This window comes from Pieris brassicae, chromosome 3 (assembly GCF_905147105.1).
Source record: "Pieris brassicae chromosome 3, ilPieBrab1.1, whole genome shotgun sequence".
Classification (NCBI taxonomy): Eukaryota; Metazoa; Arthropoda; class Insecta; order Lepidoptera; family Pieridae; genus Pieris; species Pieris brassicae.
Window position 1 is genome coordinate 18,800,551 of NC_059667.1, and position 18,943 is coordinate 18,819,493.

The 18,943-nt window shown below is 32.7% G+C and overlaps 2 protein-coding genes across 2 annotated transcripts; one reads left to right on the forward strand and one right to left on the reverse strand.

Moving 5' to 3' along the window:
- On the forward strand, nt 1-6,507 carry LOC123707163 (BTB/POZ domain-containing protein 2-like). The gene is made up of 4 exons (XM_045656995.1): nt 1-873; nt 1,085-1,538; nt 1,830-1,976; nt 2,280-6,507. The coding sequence occupies exons 1-4, from the start codon at nt 116-118 to the stop codon at nt 2,436-2,438; spliced, it is 1,518 nt and encodes a 505-aa protein (XP_045512951.1). The 5' UTR covers nt 1-115; the 3' UTR covers nt 2,439-6,507.
- Nucleotides 6,508-7,432: 925 nt separating this feature from the next.
- Nucleotides 7,433-16,647, reverse strand: LOC123707195 (katanin p60 ATPase-containing subunit A-like 2). The gene is made up of 8 exons (XM_045657050.1): nt 16,528-16,647; nt 16,123-16,287; nt 10,726-10,908; nt 10,159-10,367; nt 9,826-10,009; nt 9,199-9,395; nt 8,203-8,444; nt 7,433-7,636 (listed from the first exon to the last, which is right to left on the reverse strand). Exons 1-8 carry the CDS (start codon nt 16,573-16,575, stop codon nt 7,509-7,511), a joined length of 1,356 nt encoding a protein of 451 aa, XP_045513006.1. The 5' UTR covers nt 16,576-16,647; the 3' UTR covers nt 7,433-7,508.
- Between the last annotated feature and the right edge of the window lie 2,296 nt (nt 16,648-18,943).

The window sequence follows — 18,943 nt, forward strand, 5'->3', positions numbered from 1 at the left end:
AATTACTATAACTGTACCCACTGCTTAAATACTATTATTTACTTACACGAAAATTTTTAACTAATCGTAAAAATTGTACTTTCAAACATTGAAAAGCGTAAGTCCATGTAATATAATGGCTTCTGGATCTAAAAATGATGTTGTAAATAGACTGTCGAATGTGAAGATCGCCGATGCCGACGGCGACGGTGACGAAGAGCCCCCACAAAATATGCTTCCCTCAAATCAGCAGGCACGTCAAAGTGGGCACGACGAAGAGATGGCTCATTCTATTGACCCTATGCCTTCCTCTTCTGCTATTGAAAACCTACCAACACATAACACAGGTGGACGCTTGCACAACTGGCAGGCAACCAAAACAACTGTAAAAGAACGTTTATCATTCTTGTTTAATAACGAAATCCTCTCTGACGTGCATTTTATCGTTGGTAAAGACGCCAATCAGCAGATCATTCCAGCGCACAAGTTCGTACTTTCGGTTGGAAGCGCAGTTTTTGATGCCATGTTTAATGGTGTACTGGCTACAAAGTCTGACGAGGTGGAGCTTCCAGATGTGGAACCCGCAGCTTTCCTACATCTGTTAAAGTTTCTGTACTCGGATGAAGTACGAATTGGACCCGAGAGTGTGATGACAACATTATACACCGCCAAAAAATACGCTGTTGCTGCTTTAGAGGAGCACTGTGTAGATTTTCTAAAAAGCAATTTAGGTACAGATAATGCTTTCTTGTTGCTCACACAGGCTAGGTTGTTTGATGAACCGCAATTAGCTGCACTTTGTTTGGAAATGATTGATAAAAATACTGCAGATGCTTTGAATGCTGAAGGATTTACAGACATAGATCAAGACACTTTAAATGCTGTCTTAGAAAGGTATAATATTTTAAGGTTATTACTGAGAATCGGAGTTCTAGAATTTTATATTGATTATTAGAATTCATAGTGTAGTAAACATTAAAGTATTTGCTATTTATTTTATTGTAGCTATAAATTATAAAATACTTGTGACTTATAATTTATAACTTCAATGTCTAATCATAATTGAAATTCTTAATTTTTTTTAAATATAATATTTATTTTTCAGAGACACTCTCAGAATTAGAGAAGCCAAAATCTTTTCAGCTGTCCTTCGCTGGTCAGAAGCAGAATGTATAAGACGCCAGCTTCCAGTGACCCCAACTAATCAAAGAACAGTTCTTGGCAGAGCTTTCCATGCCATACGGTTTCCCCTGATGTCAGTGGAAGAATTTGCTATGGGTCCTGCCCAAAGTGGTCTTTTAGATGATCGGGAAATTGTACAAGTTTTTCTATATTTCACTGTAAATCCAAAACCTAATGTTGGATTTCTGGATACACCCCGCTGTTGTATGACTGGCAAAGAGTTGACAGTGAATAGGTTCTCACAAACAGAATCCAGATGGGGCTACAGTGGGACAACAGACCGAATCAGATTTACAGTGGATCAGAGGATTTTTGTTGTTGGTTTTGGGTTGTATGGATCATATTTTGGACCAAGTGAATATGAAGTGCACTTGCAAGTAAGTCTATGTCAAATAAACAGCCTCTCGCAGCTTTCCAAAGCTGGGCATTTGTTTTTTTAGTAAATTTCAAAAAAATATTTTTTGAACTACTGGTCCAATAGTTTATGAGTTAATCATACAAAAATAGAAATCTTTCTTCATTGTATTCATACTATAGATTGGTTTCAGGTGTTTAATCTATTAAAGAGTCATTTATAAAAATACATTTTAAAAGATAAAAACATTTACAGAAAAGACGTAGGTGACTTGGCTGAAGAGATCAGTTAATAGTTTTATTTTTATTTATAGATAATCCATCTGGCAACAAAGAAAGTGTGTGGATCAAACACAACTACATTTTGCTGTGATGGAACTGATGATACCTTTAGGGCAATGTTCAAAGAACCAGTTGAAATTCTTCCTAACACTTCTTACATTGCTAGTGCCAAATTAAAGGTAAGTAGTAGTGGTAGTGTTTTTAATTTGTTCAATAGTTGTATAAGAAAACTATAGAAACACGAGAAACTAATTTTACTTCACTACCTCTTGGTCTTGAAATGCATACATATCATAACTATTTTTATTAAATAAATAAAAAGCTTTTGTTAAATATATGATGCTTACTGTTAAGAGTCTTGGCCTTAGATTATTGTATTTATTTTGTGATGATAATTTCTTATAGTCAAGTAGGTGATCAGCCTTTTGTGATAGACACACGCTTCCACTTCATTCCTTATATAAAACGGCTTCTATTTTTAGGGCACTGACTCGTACTACGGATCAAAAGGTGTTCGTCGCGCAACAGTAGATTGCAACAATGGTGAAAAGGTAGTCTTTCAGTTTTCATATGCTGCTGGAAATAACAATGGTACATCTGTTGAAGATGGCCAGATTCCCGCCATAATTTTCTACATTTAACCCTCGTCACCCGTGAGGCTTCTCTCGGACCTGATTCTATATGGAAAGCTCGCTAAAGTCGCCATTGTTTTGGGAACTGGCAACATTCCTATGTAAGTGTAATATGGCTTTGACGAACTGTTCAAAGACTAAGACATAGTTTAAAAAGGAAAATTAATAAGTGAATTTGGAAAAAGTGAAATTAAACTGTTTACTGTAGCTTAGTAAATAGCGAGTTTCAAAATAAGTCAATAGTATGTAACAGTATTTCATTAAAAATTGTTTAATATGAGAGCAAAACGCTTAAAAAATATAGTTGGAAGGTGTTTTATGAGATTGATGGAGCCTTAGAAACGAATCTTAGTAATTTAAAATACTGAATGAATATTTGAAGGCTTTAGCTTTTTTGCTTTCAATATAGAAAAGGATTCAAAGTAACACCAAGTTCAAGTTCAAGTTCAAGTTCTTAGAAAACAGAAATAAAAATATTTTCGTTGATGCAATAAAAAGCGCTTTCTGTATATTCGTTATAGTAATTTAACTTATTGTGTCAAATATAAAATGTTTAGAAATCAAATTGTAGCATATTACTAATTTAGTGCTTTAAAGTCTAAGCAGTTTCTATTATAATCTAAAAGTATAGAAAAATTGTCATAACATTGCGAGTGTTGTTTATATAAGTATACCCTCAGATTCAGAGATGAGACTTAATGCTAAGTGCGACTCCCGTATCTCAAAAATGTATTAGATTTTGACATACTGAATTTGATGCTAATCAAGTTCAATGTAAGTAAGAGGGATGCATCGATACTCTTATAAAAATATAGTCGATACCGATACCAAACCTTATTGAATTAAAATTAAATTAAGGTAAGATATATCGATTTTTAATTTATATTAAAAAATATAAACAGTCACTAACTTTGAATTTTAGAAGATTAAAGGTTAAGTTATTAAAATTGGGAATTGAGAGTAATAATTAAATTTTAATAAAATAAATAACTGTTAGTAATTAAAATTAACATTAATACGATTTTTGTAATTCTATATTTTATTTAATTTGGTATTGAAAAAATACAATTCGTGATAGCAGTCAAAAGCCAACTAAAGTGTCTAGCCAAATGAAATACGCGGGGCCAATGCGGGTGAGAGAGACAAGAAACGGGGATTCCCCGGGCATAGATAGTCCGTGCCTCGTTTGCAACTAGATCAAAGAATATGCGTTTTTATATTACTATTTTGAAAACTATCGCTGAATCGGCAAACCCAAAGTATCGCCGATATAACGGTATCGGATGCATTCCTAGTTAGCAACAATTTATCAACTAAACAACCCAATTTGGCCAAAAAGTTTTTGAGTTTTGACATAAGAACCCGTGATAAAGATTTATTGAGTGGAAAAATTAAGTGATATTTATTTTATAAGCAACAGGCAAATATGTTCTAAAAACTTAAAGGCGAAATTGAGATTATTTATTGTTAAACTAAAAATTACTTTTTGTTTTTCTTTGGAAATAAGCACCTAAGTCTACCCGTTTGTTCAGTTTAATATGATATAATCGTAATACAAAACCATATGAATAGCTTATTCAAATAGAACGGTCTTCGCTGTATGAAATTTCCGTATATTTTCATATATAGTTTTTAATTATCTAATGAGTTGGCTAAACATTCCCTCAGAATAAAGATCAAACGGGAATTTAAGGCAGATATTTGTGCAGTAAAGTCAGTGATATTACTGTGAAGTGAATGTGTTTTGTAAACGTATTATATTAAATAGTTAATTGGAAATTTATAGGGCAATCTAGGGATGCTATATTTGCAAATCCTATAATCTCCAAAATTTTGATTAGTTTATAATTTATCATATTCAGACAAGTTGCGTCAAATGTCGACGAAGCGTATATTATTATGTACTTATTACACAACCTTTTTCGAGATTATATGAATCAAAGTCTGGGCTGGAATTCACTTATGCATTTTAATATGAAATTATTTTCATTTATTAGGCAAAGGATTGTAAATCTGATCTTTATCTATAAGGAATATTTCTGGTAAAATATGACGAACAAATAAAGCAAACACAATTATCTTTGTAATACACGCTTCTTCTCACGTGAAGAACGTTAATTTAAGGTAGAGAAAACATCAAATTCACTTTTAAAATTTCTCGTTTCAATTGTGGTAAGTTCATTAAAAATGTAAGACATGAAAGTGTTCTTACTGTTCTAAATTACATTTATATGTAAAATTGTAACATTGTTGGTGTTCAAAGAGAGATGCTTTTTAGTATGTAGTATGTAAATTGCATGTATCCGTAAGCTTTTAAAAATGAAAATAACAAAAGACGAAGTGATGGCGCTTTTAATTTTAACTACTTTATCTATAGCATAACATAGCGTCAGACCAAATAAACAAAACGCGCGCTTTTCGTCTTTTTACATTCTCACCACCTTGTACCCTTAGTACGAACTATACGTGTAATCGAATAGATCGATACATTTTTGTATGAGAAACATCGGAAATGCTCCGTGGAACGTTACTGCAGAATTGTATGGAAAATTTAATACTTGTAGGGAAACTCGATTGGTTCGGGCGGAGAGTTGTGTGGGGCTCGTAATCTGAGCATACTCATTAAAACCCCACTGCACCAATAACAATAGCTCTAGATGGTGCGCAGTAACAGCGGCGCCGCGCCCAACACTGAATACTTGACTATGGTAAAGTTCGTATTAAGGGTTCAGATGTCTTTTTATAATTGGCTGTTTAAATCATATTAACGACGTTATATAACCTATTGCTTTGTCAATCTATGTTGGTTACCGTAAGCCTTATGATATCAAAGACTCTTTGTCTTATAAAATTAAAGCTTTGATGGTAACCTCTAGTGGATATTGATACAATATTCGCTTTAAGATATACTAAATTGTAGTGTTGTAGTGGTAGTGTCATTAACATGTAAGGGTAACTAAATTCCTATAACGGTCTTAGACCTTGATCTAGACATTTGATTAAGTAATTGATCACACACATATCAATACAAGCGGAATACGAAATTGAACTTTTTATCAAAACCGGCAAAATTGTACGTATTAGTATATTAATGCTATCTCTAATGTACAAAAATATGGCTACGATTAAAAGTTTTTTTTTTTTCATTATAAACGTACAGAAAAAATAGCTAATAAATTGTCCTATCTTGTCGTTTTGGAAATAATGTAGTGTGTCAAAACTGTAATTATAGGTACCGGCAAACTTCTTGAGCATTAAACAAGGGAGCGGGGGAAAGTTTGCTCAGCGCGAGACACAAACGTCAACTGATTTACCAATCACGCCATCAACACATTTCTCTCCCGCCGCCTCCCCAGTGATACCTAAAAATCGCTTCTGCGCAGGCAAGGACATTTCTTTAAGATGTTTGCCGGTATCTGTAACTTGTCAATCGTTTATAAATAACAGGCGTACTTAGAATCGTATTTCAATTATGATTACAACAAAGAACTCATTAAATCCAACCAGAAATTGAAAGAGCCTTACCTTTGTACTCACAAGCCAGTATAAAATGTTTAACACCATTCTTTAGGTAACTTTTATTATTAATCTGTCATTAGTGACTTGATGTTGAAACGTGAACTCCGGTACGTCAGAATCTAATATGTTTATAATTTACGGGAGTCATACTTAACGTTGAGTTTCGCCGTCTTAAGTATGAAAGACAAGATATTTGTACATTAGAATTAGCATCCTATTTAGTCACATATTATAATGTAGATCATATTTTAGTCTCAAATACTACGAAAACGCTTAGATTCGTATTAGAATTATCTGTGATAGCAAATCATTTGTAAATTTATTTTTTTAGCTCAATTGTATTCAATGTTTCAATACGCCATTTTTTTAAATTGAATTATATCTAATACCTAAAACCAAATGTTAGGTGTAAACAATTTTGTCACTGTCCTTTATTTTTTTAATAACACGTGGTTATTTTATTAGTTTGAAGTTAAAAATAAATTTTCAATTCTTACTTCATTTGGGCTGTCTAGTCAAATTTATTTTCTAAAACAATTCACAAGAAACTGTAACTTTATTTTAAGGAATATTAGATGTATTGTAGTAGTAATTTCTTTAAATATTTTAGGTTCTATTTCGAAAATTATTATTTAGTTTATTAAGGATTAGTCAAAAAATTGTATGTAATTTGTTTCCCACCATAATTAAATTGTAATCAATAAGCGATGTTTCAGATTTATTTTATTTCTTATATAACAAAAACGATTTCTATATTTTAAAAGGTTTAACTATGATCTGTATTAATCTTTAGCCTAGCAGATTTTGAAACTTGAATAAAAAACTCGTAATTTTTTTTGTCTGAAACGATCGCTTCTCAGTAGATGGCTTCAAAAATTACTGATATAATAACAGAAAACTAATTCTAAAGTGCCACAAAATCTAGCCCGGTGGTTAAGATTAAATATGTATTTTTGTCTATTTTGTAAACGTACCGCAGACTAGACTAAATAAACGTGAAAATAAATACTGAAGTTTATTTTTTAACTATAAGATAATTGACAGACCAGGACCGGTAAGTATTTTGTAACTTCCACTCCGATCCTGACGCTTTCGTATGTAATGTTGGGATAGTTCTCTCAAAAAGACACGTACCTACAATTTTATAACTATGATGCTATCTGAGATTGACCATTGGCTATGATAGTTGGTGTAGAATATATCTCGACATACGTACGGTACAGTACAGTACGAATTGGTAAGATTTGATTAAAGAATTATTGAAAAACACGCAATTAAGGATCTTTAGCATTATTTCGTTGATTTTCTCGTGCTCTCGTTCTAATTCGATCTCCATTTTCATAAACATGAAACAGCTATTGAATGTTTTGTCTTCAATTCGCTCGAGTTGTTCTTGACAAAATGTTGTGTAATTATTTTCGGGTGTTTATGAATTAGATCAACAAGTGTATCTCTTTCAATGATTAACATGATAGAAAACTAAATACGATAGTGAATAATATATTATTTTATAAAAATCAATAAATAATCATAAGACATACGCCAGTCGAAGTTCAAACTTCAACATGATCCCATTTCATTTTGCCATTCCATATGCCGTTTCTCCAAATTCTTTGCTACGGGCTTGGTTCGTTCGATAGCAGTCAAGATATCTGATAAACATATCTTGTCCTTTTTGTTCAAAGCACCTGAAAATATAATAATAATGAAAAAGATAATTTTTAGAGCTCTCTGTGGTTTTTAATCTCATTTAAATGACATTTCTCGAAATTGGTTTCTGGTTGTATATAGTAATATTATAAACAATGTGTGGGCACCTTTTAAGTAAATACAAATTACTTGTGCCAGGTCTTCCGTAATTTATATAGTAATAAATACGTGAACTGTGCGAGTGTAATATTATGATATATGTGTATAATATCACATATTTATATAAAATAACATAAATATCAAATATAAATGTGTGAACCTTGTATAAGGACAGATACATTTACCCGTCTGTTTCAATGTATTTTATTCTTTCGTTGCATAAATCAACACTACGCGACAGCCTTGACACCCACGATTGGTGTTCAACATTCTGACTTCCTCACAATTGTTTTCTTTACCGTACGAGTAAATGTTAAGTTAGAATATCGAAAGAAAAATCAATCCAACGATTACAGGTTTGATATGATTTTCAACACTTAACACAGTTCAAAACAAATTATGGTACACATACAAAATTTTCTAAATAGATATGTAAAGCACTTACTTCTCGCCATACTTGGAAGCATCTTCCTAACACTAGCCATCAATGCTTCCTTACATACCATCTTGATGTCACTACCAGAATAGCCCTCGGTCTTTATAGCCAACTCCTGAAAATCTACTTTCGGCACAAGCTCTATATTTTTTCCTAGATAACCCTGGAATAGTTCAGCTCGTGTTTTGGCGTCCGGTAAGGGAATGCAGATGCGTTTTTCTAAACGTCGCAACATAGCTGTGTCGATTTCCCTAAAATTGATAAAAATATATCAAAAACATAATACGTAATTTGGTTAAACGATTCATGATGTAATTAACAATCGCGTTGCACACAAACCCAGCACTGTTACTCCACGGCCTATGCCGCGCTACCTTTTCGAAAGTTTTTAAATTAAAAGTTTCAATAACCCATTGAGATTATATTTAGTTTAACTGAAAACCAGCATCTTCTAGGTCATGCACTAAAACTGAGCACCGAATAAAAATGGAAATGCTTAATTTAACTCTCTCTCAAAAAGAGTTTTTCTATAAAGTATGAACTCCCCGAGAATGATGTCCCGAACTCTTCACTGGATTCTTTGAAAAACAAGTAAGATACTTTTTAAGAAAACACTTTTAAAACGGATTGAAGCTATGTATTATTATTAAAAACTTATAATTATTTACATAATTTTAACCGTGACCACGCACGCTGAAAAGCACGCGAAACGTCGGAAAAAAAAATATGTAAATAATTATAAGTTTTTAATAATAATACATAGCTTCAATCCGTTTAAAATGTGTAAAAGCTATGTTAACAAAAGACAATACTAAGATAGTTTTTGTTATCATAAATACTCGCGTCAGAACTTTGCTGCTTGCGTGTTTAATAAATAGTAATAATAACCTGTTAATATTTGTAGCTACTTTCTTTTGGCCGCGCGCTTACTAGAGGGGGTTAACGACGCCTTTCAAAAATATTATACCTTCCTACCACTACGTAAACAAATTTAAATAATGTTACCATGGCATATTAGAATTAGCAAGGAGGAACACAATGCCATCCCTCTGAGTAATGCCATCCAGTTCTGTCAGGAGCTGACTCTTCAGCCTACGTGACGCCTCGTGTTCTCCAGAAGTCGCGCGCTGAGACGCCAGGGTTTCCACTTCGTCTATGAAGACAATGGATGGTGAGTAGTACGACGCCATTTCGAAAAGCACCTGAGGTTTTAAATCACCAATGTGAAGGAAAGTATTTTTTACACGAAAATGCGTACATTTAAAGGAACCGAACATAAAGTTGTATATATGTATATTAAATTAAAAGATTATGTAATACAATATTAATAAAATATTGTATAAATTATTAAATTTATATTAATAAATTGTAGTATAGACTAAAGTATATTTCGCAAAATAGGATGATTCCCAAGAAAATTCTTACCTTAGGAAGTAGCCATTTACCCACAGCTGTACTTACTATACTACTATAATTGAAAAAAAAATCGAATTTATTAACCTTTGCAAGTTTATAAACTCGCCAATAAGTGTTTATGTCCAGGCCTGGTGTATCGTCAGAGAAGTATTTAATTAACAGAATTATAAAACATTAACGAGAAAATTTATTCTTGTTGATGCTTATCATCAATACCTTGACAATTTTCTCCGACTCGCCCCTCCACTTGTTAATAACGGTACTACAAGTGACATTGAAGAAAGTGCAACCACTTTCTGCAGCTACCGCTCTCGCCAGCATGGTTTTTCCGGTACCAGGAGGACCATGTAGTAGAACCCCTCGCCATGGTTCTAATAGACCAGTAAATACTTCTGGGTATCTATAAAAATCCGGAAAAACTTTAATCAATACTTTAGGAAAACAACAAACAATGTTTCGATATCATAGACGCAAATGAACAGCATAAAGATATGTTTATATTAAAATTACAGAAACTGCTAAAGTATTTTACTATTCCATTATACTTACCGTACAGGATAAACCACAGACTCCATGAGCAGATTCTTGGCGGTGTTCAAGCCTTTAACGTCTTCCCAACAAACCTCTGAGGGCCTTATGATGTCCTGGTACAAAATCTCCACGAGGTGCCTTTTATCTGAAGACAAACTTGACAAAAAATCTTTTAAAGGCTTTCTTTCTATCGCTGGTATCTTATGTTCAATATTTTCTGGGCTATCCTAAAATGTATTTATTATTAATAAAAACATAACAGGTATTGTTTTTCAATACTTAACACGCAGTCCGGTACATAAATTAAAAGTAAAAAGATCGTCAACAAAATATATACTAACAATTATACGTATACAACATGATCATTATTAATTTGCCTATATATTGTATTAGAATATGTTACTATGGCGGTTATTATGCGATATTTTAACTCGTATATACCTCTTTCCATTTGTAGTATCGTATGAAGAATTTTACTCAATACAAGGAATGTGTGAAAATGGTACCTTCTTGCAGTAAATATTAATCCAAAAACTTACTCTAAAAAAGTAGTGCGCACTAGCGTAGCACAGAAAACCGTTTTACCTGTAAAAGCTTAGTTATGGTGAAGCTAGAAGGTAAGTCTGGGTTTTGTGGTGCTGGTTCCGGCATAGCAGCCACAGTCTCTGGCTTCACTCGTCTGGTCTGTGGCCTACGAATTGGTTCTTCCACTTTCCGACAGAACTGTGGCTGCTTGTTAAATCGAATAAGGTAATAACTGCAATAGTCCTAAAAAATACAATATTAGATTTAATAGTTACGAATTATTACTTTATAATAGGTACATGCATGCTAATCAAAACATTTGCTGACACATGACAGTTCTATTACTTAAATACATACGGACAATAGACAACTAGATATCATAAACAAAGGCATAATTAAAAGCAATTTGTCCAATGAAACATATTTATTGTAAATGGCGTTAATAAAAGAGGTGCGAAGTCCACAATAAATACGTTATATTATTATCATTATGCCTACCTCCGTAGCTTAGTAGGTGGCATAATGTAACTGATTTTTCAGTTAATTCCGTCGAAACCAATTGGAAGGCAGATGCCGAACTTTTTAAAAGAAACTAGTAAAGCAAAAGCCGATGTATTGTTACGAGCTAGGAGATCGGATAGAAAAAGCCGTAGATTTCTTAAGGGTTTATTTCTTGATGAGGAATTTATGAGCACAAATTACTCGCAAAAATACTCTTATTACACACAAACACAGTCACTAATTACTTAATTATGCACACTTCACACAGTACTTTATCACTTGTCTTCACTTTATCGCTTCGGTGTTTATCTCTTGATATCGCATTCGAAACTAAACTAACTGATTTTTATATGATTGACCCTCTCTTGAAACGGTCAGAAATCATATTTCAACCTGCTGAAAAGTTCTCTAAGTAGTGGAAAAATCTAGAAACATTGCAGTAGACCCGTCTTCGTAACATTTCTCTATTCTACTCATCTATACAAACATCTACTCTATTTTTCCCTCAGATATTTTTTTTGTAATAGAATTTGTTTCATTAGCACGCTTAAATGGCATTGAGATTGACGCTCCAACCTGCTTAAAAGAATATTCTAATGCATATTTTGTAGTATTTCTATACTATATCAAGCTAATTTTTGACAAAATTATACTCATAAAATAATTTAATAAAATAAATACTTTTTATTTCTTGCAAAAGAACAAAGTAAACTTAATCCTATTGCATAATTTATTTTTAAGAAATATAATTACACAAATTTGTCTTCCCTTTGCAAGAACCTTTCCGCAGGTGAAGCCCTCCTCCAAGGATCTCCAGGTATCTCGCTTTTGAGTAAGTTGCATCCAGCTCGAGCCAGCCGTTATAGTAAATGTCGTCCGCCCATCTTTTTATCGTTCTTCTTCTGCTTTGTTTCCCAATATGGCCCCCCTACTGGGTCACCCTTATGGTTCATCGATCGTCATATAGTCTTATTTATTTATTTATTATTTTTTATTAACACTTCGTTACATTACAATATAAAAAAATTAACATAATTAAATCAAAAGGAGGGCAACTGGCGGCCTTATCGCTTTCGAGCGATCTCTTCCAGACAACCAGTCTTGTTACAAGCCCTGCCCATCTCCATTTAAGCTTTAGAGCATAATTCTACTTACAATAATAATATACAGAATTCTATATTTATTGCCTGATACGTCATAAAAGATATATCTGATTTTTGTTTGTAATATAGAATAACTATCAGGTCTATCTATCAATACAAAGATTTAACAAATATCATACCTTTATTCGTAGAGTCACCGATGCCACATACAGATTCTATATTAAAACTAATAAGTTCAGTGTATTGAAGAATAACGCTCGACTTCGTATTAAAATAAATTTGAATTGATATTGGCGTCCATGCGTCTCACTAACGATACGATAGTTATGGCAACACTCCAAATATCGAATTTTAAATATTTTTAATACAACTCTTTATTCCCTTTTCCACTAAGTACACACATAACCTTCTCTTACTAATATTATAAACGCAAAAAATTCTGATCGACATTGGTATAAAGAAAATAAGTAACAAGGTGAATTAATAAAATGTTTACAATACAAATGTTTGACACATTTTGAATGTACGTAAAACGCGTTTATGTCCAATAAAGGATGTTAAATATCCTTCTTTTCTATAGATTTTAATTAAAATAAAATAAACGAATGGCGCTACAACCTATTTAGGTCTGGGCCTTTGATTTCTGTATCTGTTTCATGATCATTTGTTAATGTATTAGGCAAGAAGGTCATCAGCCTTCTGTGTCTGTTCCCTTACGATGTTTTCCTTCACCGTTCACAGTGAATGTTAAATGCGCTCATAGAAAGAAAGTCCATTGGTGCACAGCCGGGGCTCGAACCTACGACCTCAAGGATGAGAGTCACATACTGAAGCCACTAGGCCAAGACTGCTCTAAATAGTTTTTAATACTTGTAGGAACAGGAGCTAAGTTACGATAAAGTATGCATATAGCGAAAATAGGTCTTAAACATTGTCGACGCAGAAGCTATCCAAGACATGAACTAAATATGAGATGTTGCGGAGACCTTGACCGACCCCCTAGCCATGTTGCAAGTACAATTTTAGGGAACATTCTCACCGACCGTTTTTATGTAAACAAAACATCTTAAATTGGTTTTTTCTTTGTAAATATAACCTAGCTCACGTTCCTCATGAACTCTATGAAATGAAAAATGTCTCTATAAAAATGTCAGTACTAATATGCTGAAATAGGTCACAACTAGATTTAAATAACGTTGAACAATACGTATCAAAAGCTCGCATAAATATTAAATAACACCAGTCAAACCACTTTTGTACAAAGTCTGTCTAATCTATCGGAGATTAGACAGACCTCAATAGTAGTTATTCCCCAAATTCAAGTCAATTCAACAGTAAATTCCTTTCGCCTTTCCTATGTCACAAATCATTTGCAAAATAAAGTTTATTTTCAAACAAAATAATTGTCTTTGGGCAAAAACTAAAAAGGTTGAAGGTTTGTGGACACAGTTTTCGGACTCTCACTGGGTCTTTTGTGCGTAGGGCGAAAACTACACACAATGTTGTTTTTGGTTTAAGCTAGTACCAGGCATTTACGCATTAATTTTATAACTTATATATCTTTATTTATAAATTATATACTCTTGCCTACCGTTATATGGAGACTAAAATTGCCATACCATAGCTAAATCATAATAATTATCGCATGACAATTACCCATCACGGTGGGACCTGTTCACGTGAATACTAAACTTAACCCAATTTAGGTAAAAACACACAAAATCATATACATCTAGCAATTTTAACGATCTAGTAAAAAAATAGAAATTTTGACAGCCGTTTGGTGTATATTTCGCCTAGTGCACCATTAAAATAGTTGTGATATTTTGGACACGCGAGTTTTGGCTCGCAGTCCTCCAAATTCGTATAAATTGCGTAATTATTAATTCCAAAATCAATTTTAAAATGGACATTCTTTTTTATTAGCGTAAATAAATCTATTTATTATTTTATTATTGAATAAAAATATTATAATTATAAAGATTTCTCCTTCACCTACTCGAGTCACCCGTGTCAAGAGAAAATAAAACAGGAGCGGATAGTGAAAAACATACAAATATAATTTGTGTATTCATGAAGTCAATAGATTCAATGCCGTAATTAGTCGGTATTATTATAATAACGTTTCTAAAACGATAAATATCAATTACTAAGCTTATATTTATCGCCGTCGACCTATTTTAGCATTGAATTAGAGCTATAAACTACACGAGCCAATGGCGCGAAGTTTCCAATCCATAAATTTTAACACCGAGAACTACGGAATTAATAAAATCTAAATGAGCTCATTCTAAGGCACTAATGTCTTGTTTGAGTCACTTCGTTCTTAATTATATAATATAATAAAACAGCCTTTGTAGATTAGTTGGTAACGCACACTGAATATAACCCGAAGTTACTGTACTGGGTTCGATTACCTACGAAACAATATTTGTTCCTAATTAAATACATTGCTGGTCATTGGTCTCTAAAGTCTAAGTATATTTACTTACTAAGATATGGTAATAACGTCAAAAAATATACAACCTTTAAATGACTAAATATATATATACTGCCCTTTTCAATCCTTCTATTTAAAGTATTAGAAATGTATCCAAAATGAACATGATGTGGCTTTAAAAAAAATTGAACAGATACCTCCCTCTATACACTATAAAACGAATCTTTTCGTTTTTGTCTATACGTATTTGCGTCTTTTGCAATATTTGTATTGTATATTATGCTAGCATTGACCATTGGAGATCGGCCAAGGACGCAAGAAATAGTGCGCTAGTGTACGTACAGACACTACTATCTTTACAGATCGCATTTTATTAAATTGCGTGAAATCACACGAAGTCGTATAGACTTGTAATATTTGATCAAACCAATTTTCATAGTCCGTCAAAACGATAATTGTTCAGCGTTTAGTGACAGCTATTGTAAGCTTGGAAAGCGCTTTTTGAAGTGACATTTATTAATGGACCGTGAGACAAAGGGCTGCCGTAAACACTTCACTGACGACAGTTTAAAGGGTTTTTGTTTTAAACTGTTTTTCGTCTTTCACATTTCGAGCAAAGTTTCGTTACACTTGGTATGCAAAATGAATAATTGGTATTTCGAATTAATCATTTAGATACTAGCTTGCTACGACTTTGTACTGACTGTATTTAAAGCGGACAAATGCTAAATGTTCTTGTAATAGGTAAATGTAGCAAATAACTGTAACATTGTCGTGTTAGTATTCGATACAATGCAACTAATTGCTGGAACTACCTGCCACCTCCAATCTGCGACATCCAAGGCATTAGACGTCTTACAAAATAAAATGTAAATGTAATCTTTAACAATATCAGTCAGCTGGGTTGGCAATTTAGTTGTATATTCTATGTTTGTCTATGTTTGTAATTTGATGTTTTTAATTCTTTTTGTTCAGTGTATATTTGTCACTCCAAGATATAAAAGATCCTCTGAAAACCAATGTTTAACCTGAGTTGGCCTCATTTTTTATTATATCGATTGTTTTTATATTTAGTTTTTATATATATGAGCGTTTTAATCAAGTAAATGTTTCTTTCTTTCTATCACCATTCCATATTAATCCAATATAAAAAAATAGGAGCGCATGGATGATATTATTACTAGCGATATCCTTATGCAACCCTGATTTCTTCTTTTTTTGTTGACGATACCTACTAACTAAATAATATAATACATCTCAATATGTTCAATATAATAATAATAATAATATATTTTTTTAAACTAATTATTTAAATTTTATCTTATTAGTCTCAACAGGTCGCGATCGATATAGTAACCATACATATTTTTAGATTATTTTACAAAATCTTGCTCCAACTTGCATACTACCTACCTGTAGTATGATGTCGAGATCAATATTATCGCAGAGCTCATACTCATTGGTGAGGCCGCCTTCGGTGACGAGGACATCTGCGGTGTTCATTAGACCCTCTTGCTTAAGAAAACTGAGCACTAGATATTTAAGTATTCGCTTTCTTGCCCGAAATACAGCCTCCTTCTACAAATAAAAGCATATCTATTTGACAAAGTATTTTATTTTGTCTCTAGCTTACAATACTGTTTTATTTAGTAAAAGTTGCTTAAGTTACAATTGCTTTGGATATAGGATTTTTGTAAGTCAAAAATAACTTGCAAATATAATCAACTTATTAGAAGATCACAAAACACTGACGCCTTTCAAAGAGAACACGTATAAATTGTCCTTATCTGGTAGTTATAAAGCCTTTTAATAAATTACCGTTTCGAGTTTCCGCATCTGGCTCAACGGACGATTAATTCCAGACATTTTAAACGTTTTATTTCTCACTTTAGTACAAAAAGTATAAAAATCTTCAACGATCACATCAAATTGCGTATTTTGAACACAGGTTGACACCAGTTGACACGATTAGTTGCCAAGGGTTGTTTTAAGTTGCTAGGATACACGAGAAAGTTTTATCATTTCTCAGCCGTAGGATCTGCTTCAAATAACGCACAGACAAATTTTACTGCCACATTTCCTCACATTAGCGTTCTGTTGTTTCCAGATAGAGCCTACATTATAACACGGCGTAATTTATCATATTATCTGCATAATTTGTCATATTTGAAAAACCTACAAAAAAAAGTTATGCATGCGATTCAACTATGAGGCCGAGAGAACTCTTGTATTTCACTGATAGCTTTTCCCGGCTATGTATGCAATAAGCAGTTTCACATAAGGCGATAGGAAAATATCATTAATACATTCAGGTAGAGAAGGCTGGTTAATCACATTACACTTGCTTATGAAGAGTTATGGTCAAATAAAGATGCAGAAGTCTGAAGCCAATAACGTTTGTAACGCCACTAAATGTTAATAATAAATATATATTAACATAAAATGTAAATATTGTTTTTGGTTAACATTGTGTACCCTATATTTAAAAAAAACGGTCTCTTGACTATAAAGTAATCGAAGCATCAAGTAAATGTATAACAGAAGATGTTATTTATGTTGCTATAACATTTAAATTCACGAGACAAGCCCATGATAACGGTTACTCCTTGGACGTCCGCAGTGGATCTGCAGTGAAGTGATTATGTTAAAACCTTAGCAGGACTGCAGTTTCAACGTTATTTAGCTAAAACTCGTTATAAATTATTCAAATAGAACTTTGCGCAGTCAGAAATCTCTAGTAACTGTGACGTGAATTTTCGACAACTTTAATGCTTTAATTATAATGGACATTAAACTTTTAATCAAAATGATATTAATTCATGCACTTTATTATGAACACGGCATATGATTTGGCCAAAGTATATATATATATATATTCGACGTTCAAACAAACATATATATCTAGTTCGTTGAGCACTTTTATGATCATCATCATTCGAAATGATCCGTTTTGTTTCACTACGAATAAAATCCAAGTTTTTATACGCTACATGCTCTAACCGCTACGTCATAAGGCGGTCAAGAAAACAATGTTGTATCTCAAAATCATTCTAAAACCTATTGAAAACCCCTTTAAAATGTGCCTAAAATAAACAGACTGTAAGAGGCTGTGCTGTGAGTGAATCTTCGAAACGTATCTACGTTTCCATGTCAGTTAAGCCTTAATGAAGTGTATATTGGATGGTCTTTGTACGTTGTGACTTACGCCTATCATAGCGAGATCGACTAATAGCATCATTAAGATATCTTAATGTATGGAACAGCTTCATCGTTTTAATTAATTTGTAGCTCTTAACACATATACTTATTATTAATATATAAAAAATCACATAAACCTACTGCCCTATAGAATAAAATTTAACTGTACTAGTATTTATTTAATATCTTTAGTAGAATACTTAGTTTTGTAATATATGAAAATTGCTTGCTTTTACAATTTGAGAAAACAACACCCTACTTCTGTAATGTCTATCTAGATAACAAAATTCTAAATATAAAACCAAAGAGCAATATAAGCAGAGGTATGCAAAAATTGTCTCTGAGAAAGTACTAAGAAACGACAAAGCTGCCAAGTGTGTTGACGAGACTAGAAAACACTGACCTACTCTAAGGGCACTTTTTACATGTCCTCATTATTTTCGTTTTTTCTTTTGCTGAACACAAATTGTGTCATACAATAATAAACAGATTTGAACCAATAATACACAGGATAACTAATAACGTTCTCTTAAACAACGTATCTATTCAAAGTTGGTCCAATTTTTTAAAACTAATTATTCTATTATCGTTGATTTAAAGTAAACCAGAATATTAATATTCGTAGGTGAAACCACAAAAACATTACGTTTATTACTTACTTTACAAAACGGAACGTTTCATATTTATAAAAACTAAAAGGCATCATGTTTCTAGTTACAAAATGGACACGGCATGATAAAAAGGCATGTAAAAACAGCACGTTTTTCCGAGATTTTTCACAAAAGTCGTGTATGGAGACGTGTAAACGCAATGCCGCATTCGGGGACGCGGGGCCAACCCTCTATGGATCTGACTATTCAGCGCTTTATGTGCTGCATAATTGCTTTGTTATAAAACACTTTACGACAATTTATAATAACCTTATGTTATTTTGACAATTTTTGTTTTGACTAGGAGATTTGTACAAAATACAATTAAATTACTGCAGTTGTGCTACATAGTAGTCTATCAACAATGTTACTAGATGATTGATACT

Bases quoted from the DNA above. Each gene is read 5' to 3' on its own strand.
- LOC123707163 (XM_045656995.1), top strand. From the start codon at position 116: ATGGCTTCTGGATCTAAAAATGATGTTGTAAATAGACTGTCGAATGTG. The intron at 1,539-1,829 runs GTAAGTCTATGT...TTTTATTTATAG, and splicing joins AATATGAAGTGCACTTGCAA to ATAATCCATCTGGCAACAAA. The intron at 1,977-2,279 runs GTAAGTAGTAGT...TTCTATTTTTAG, and splicing joins TTGCTAGTGCCAAATTAAAG to GGCACTGACTCGTACTACGG.
- LOC123707195 (XM_045657050.1), bottom strand. From the start codon at position 16,575: ATGTCTGGAATTAATCGTCCGTTGAGCCAGATGCGGAAACTCGAAACG. The intron at 16,288-16,527 runs GTAATTTATTAA...TTTTATTTGTAG, and splicing joins AGATGCGGAAACTCGAAACG to AAGGAGGCTGTATTTCGGGC. The intron at 7,637-8,202 runs GTAAGTGCTTTA...TTATATTTTCAG, and splicing joins GCTTCCAAGTATGGCGAGAA to GTGCTTTGAACAAAAAGGAC.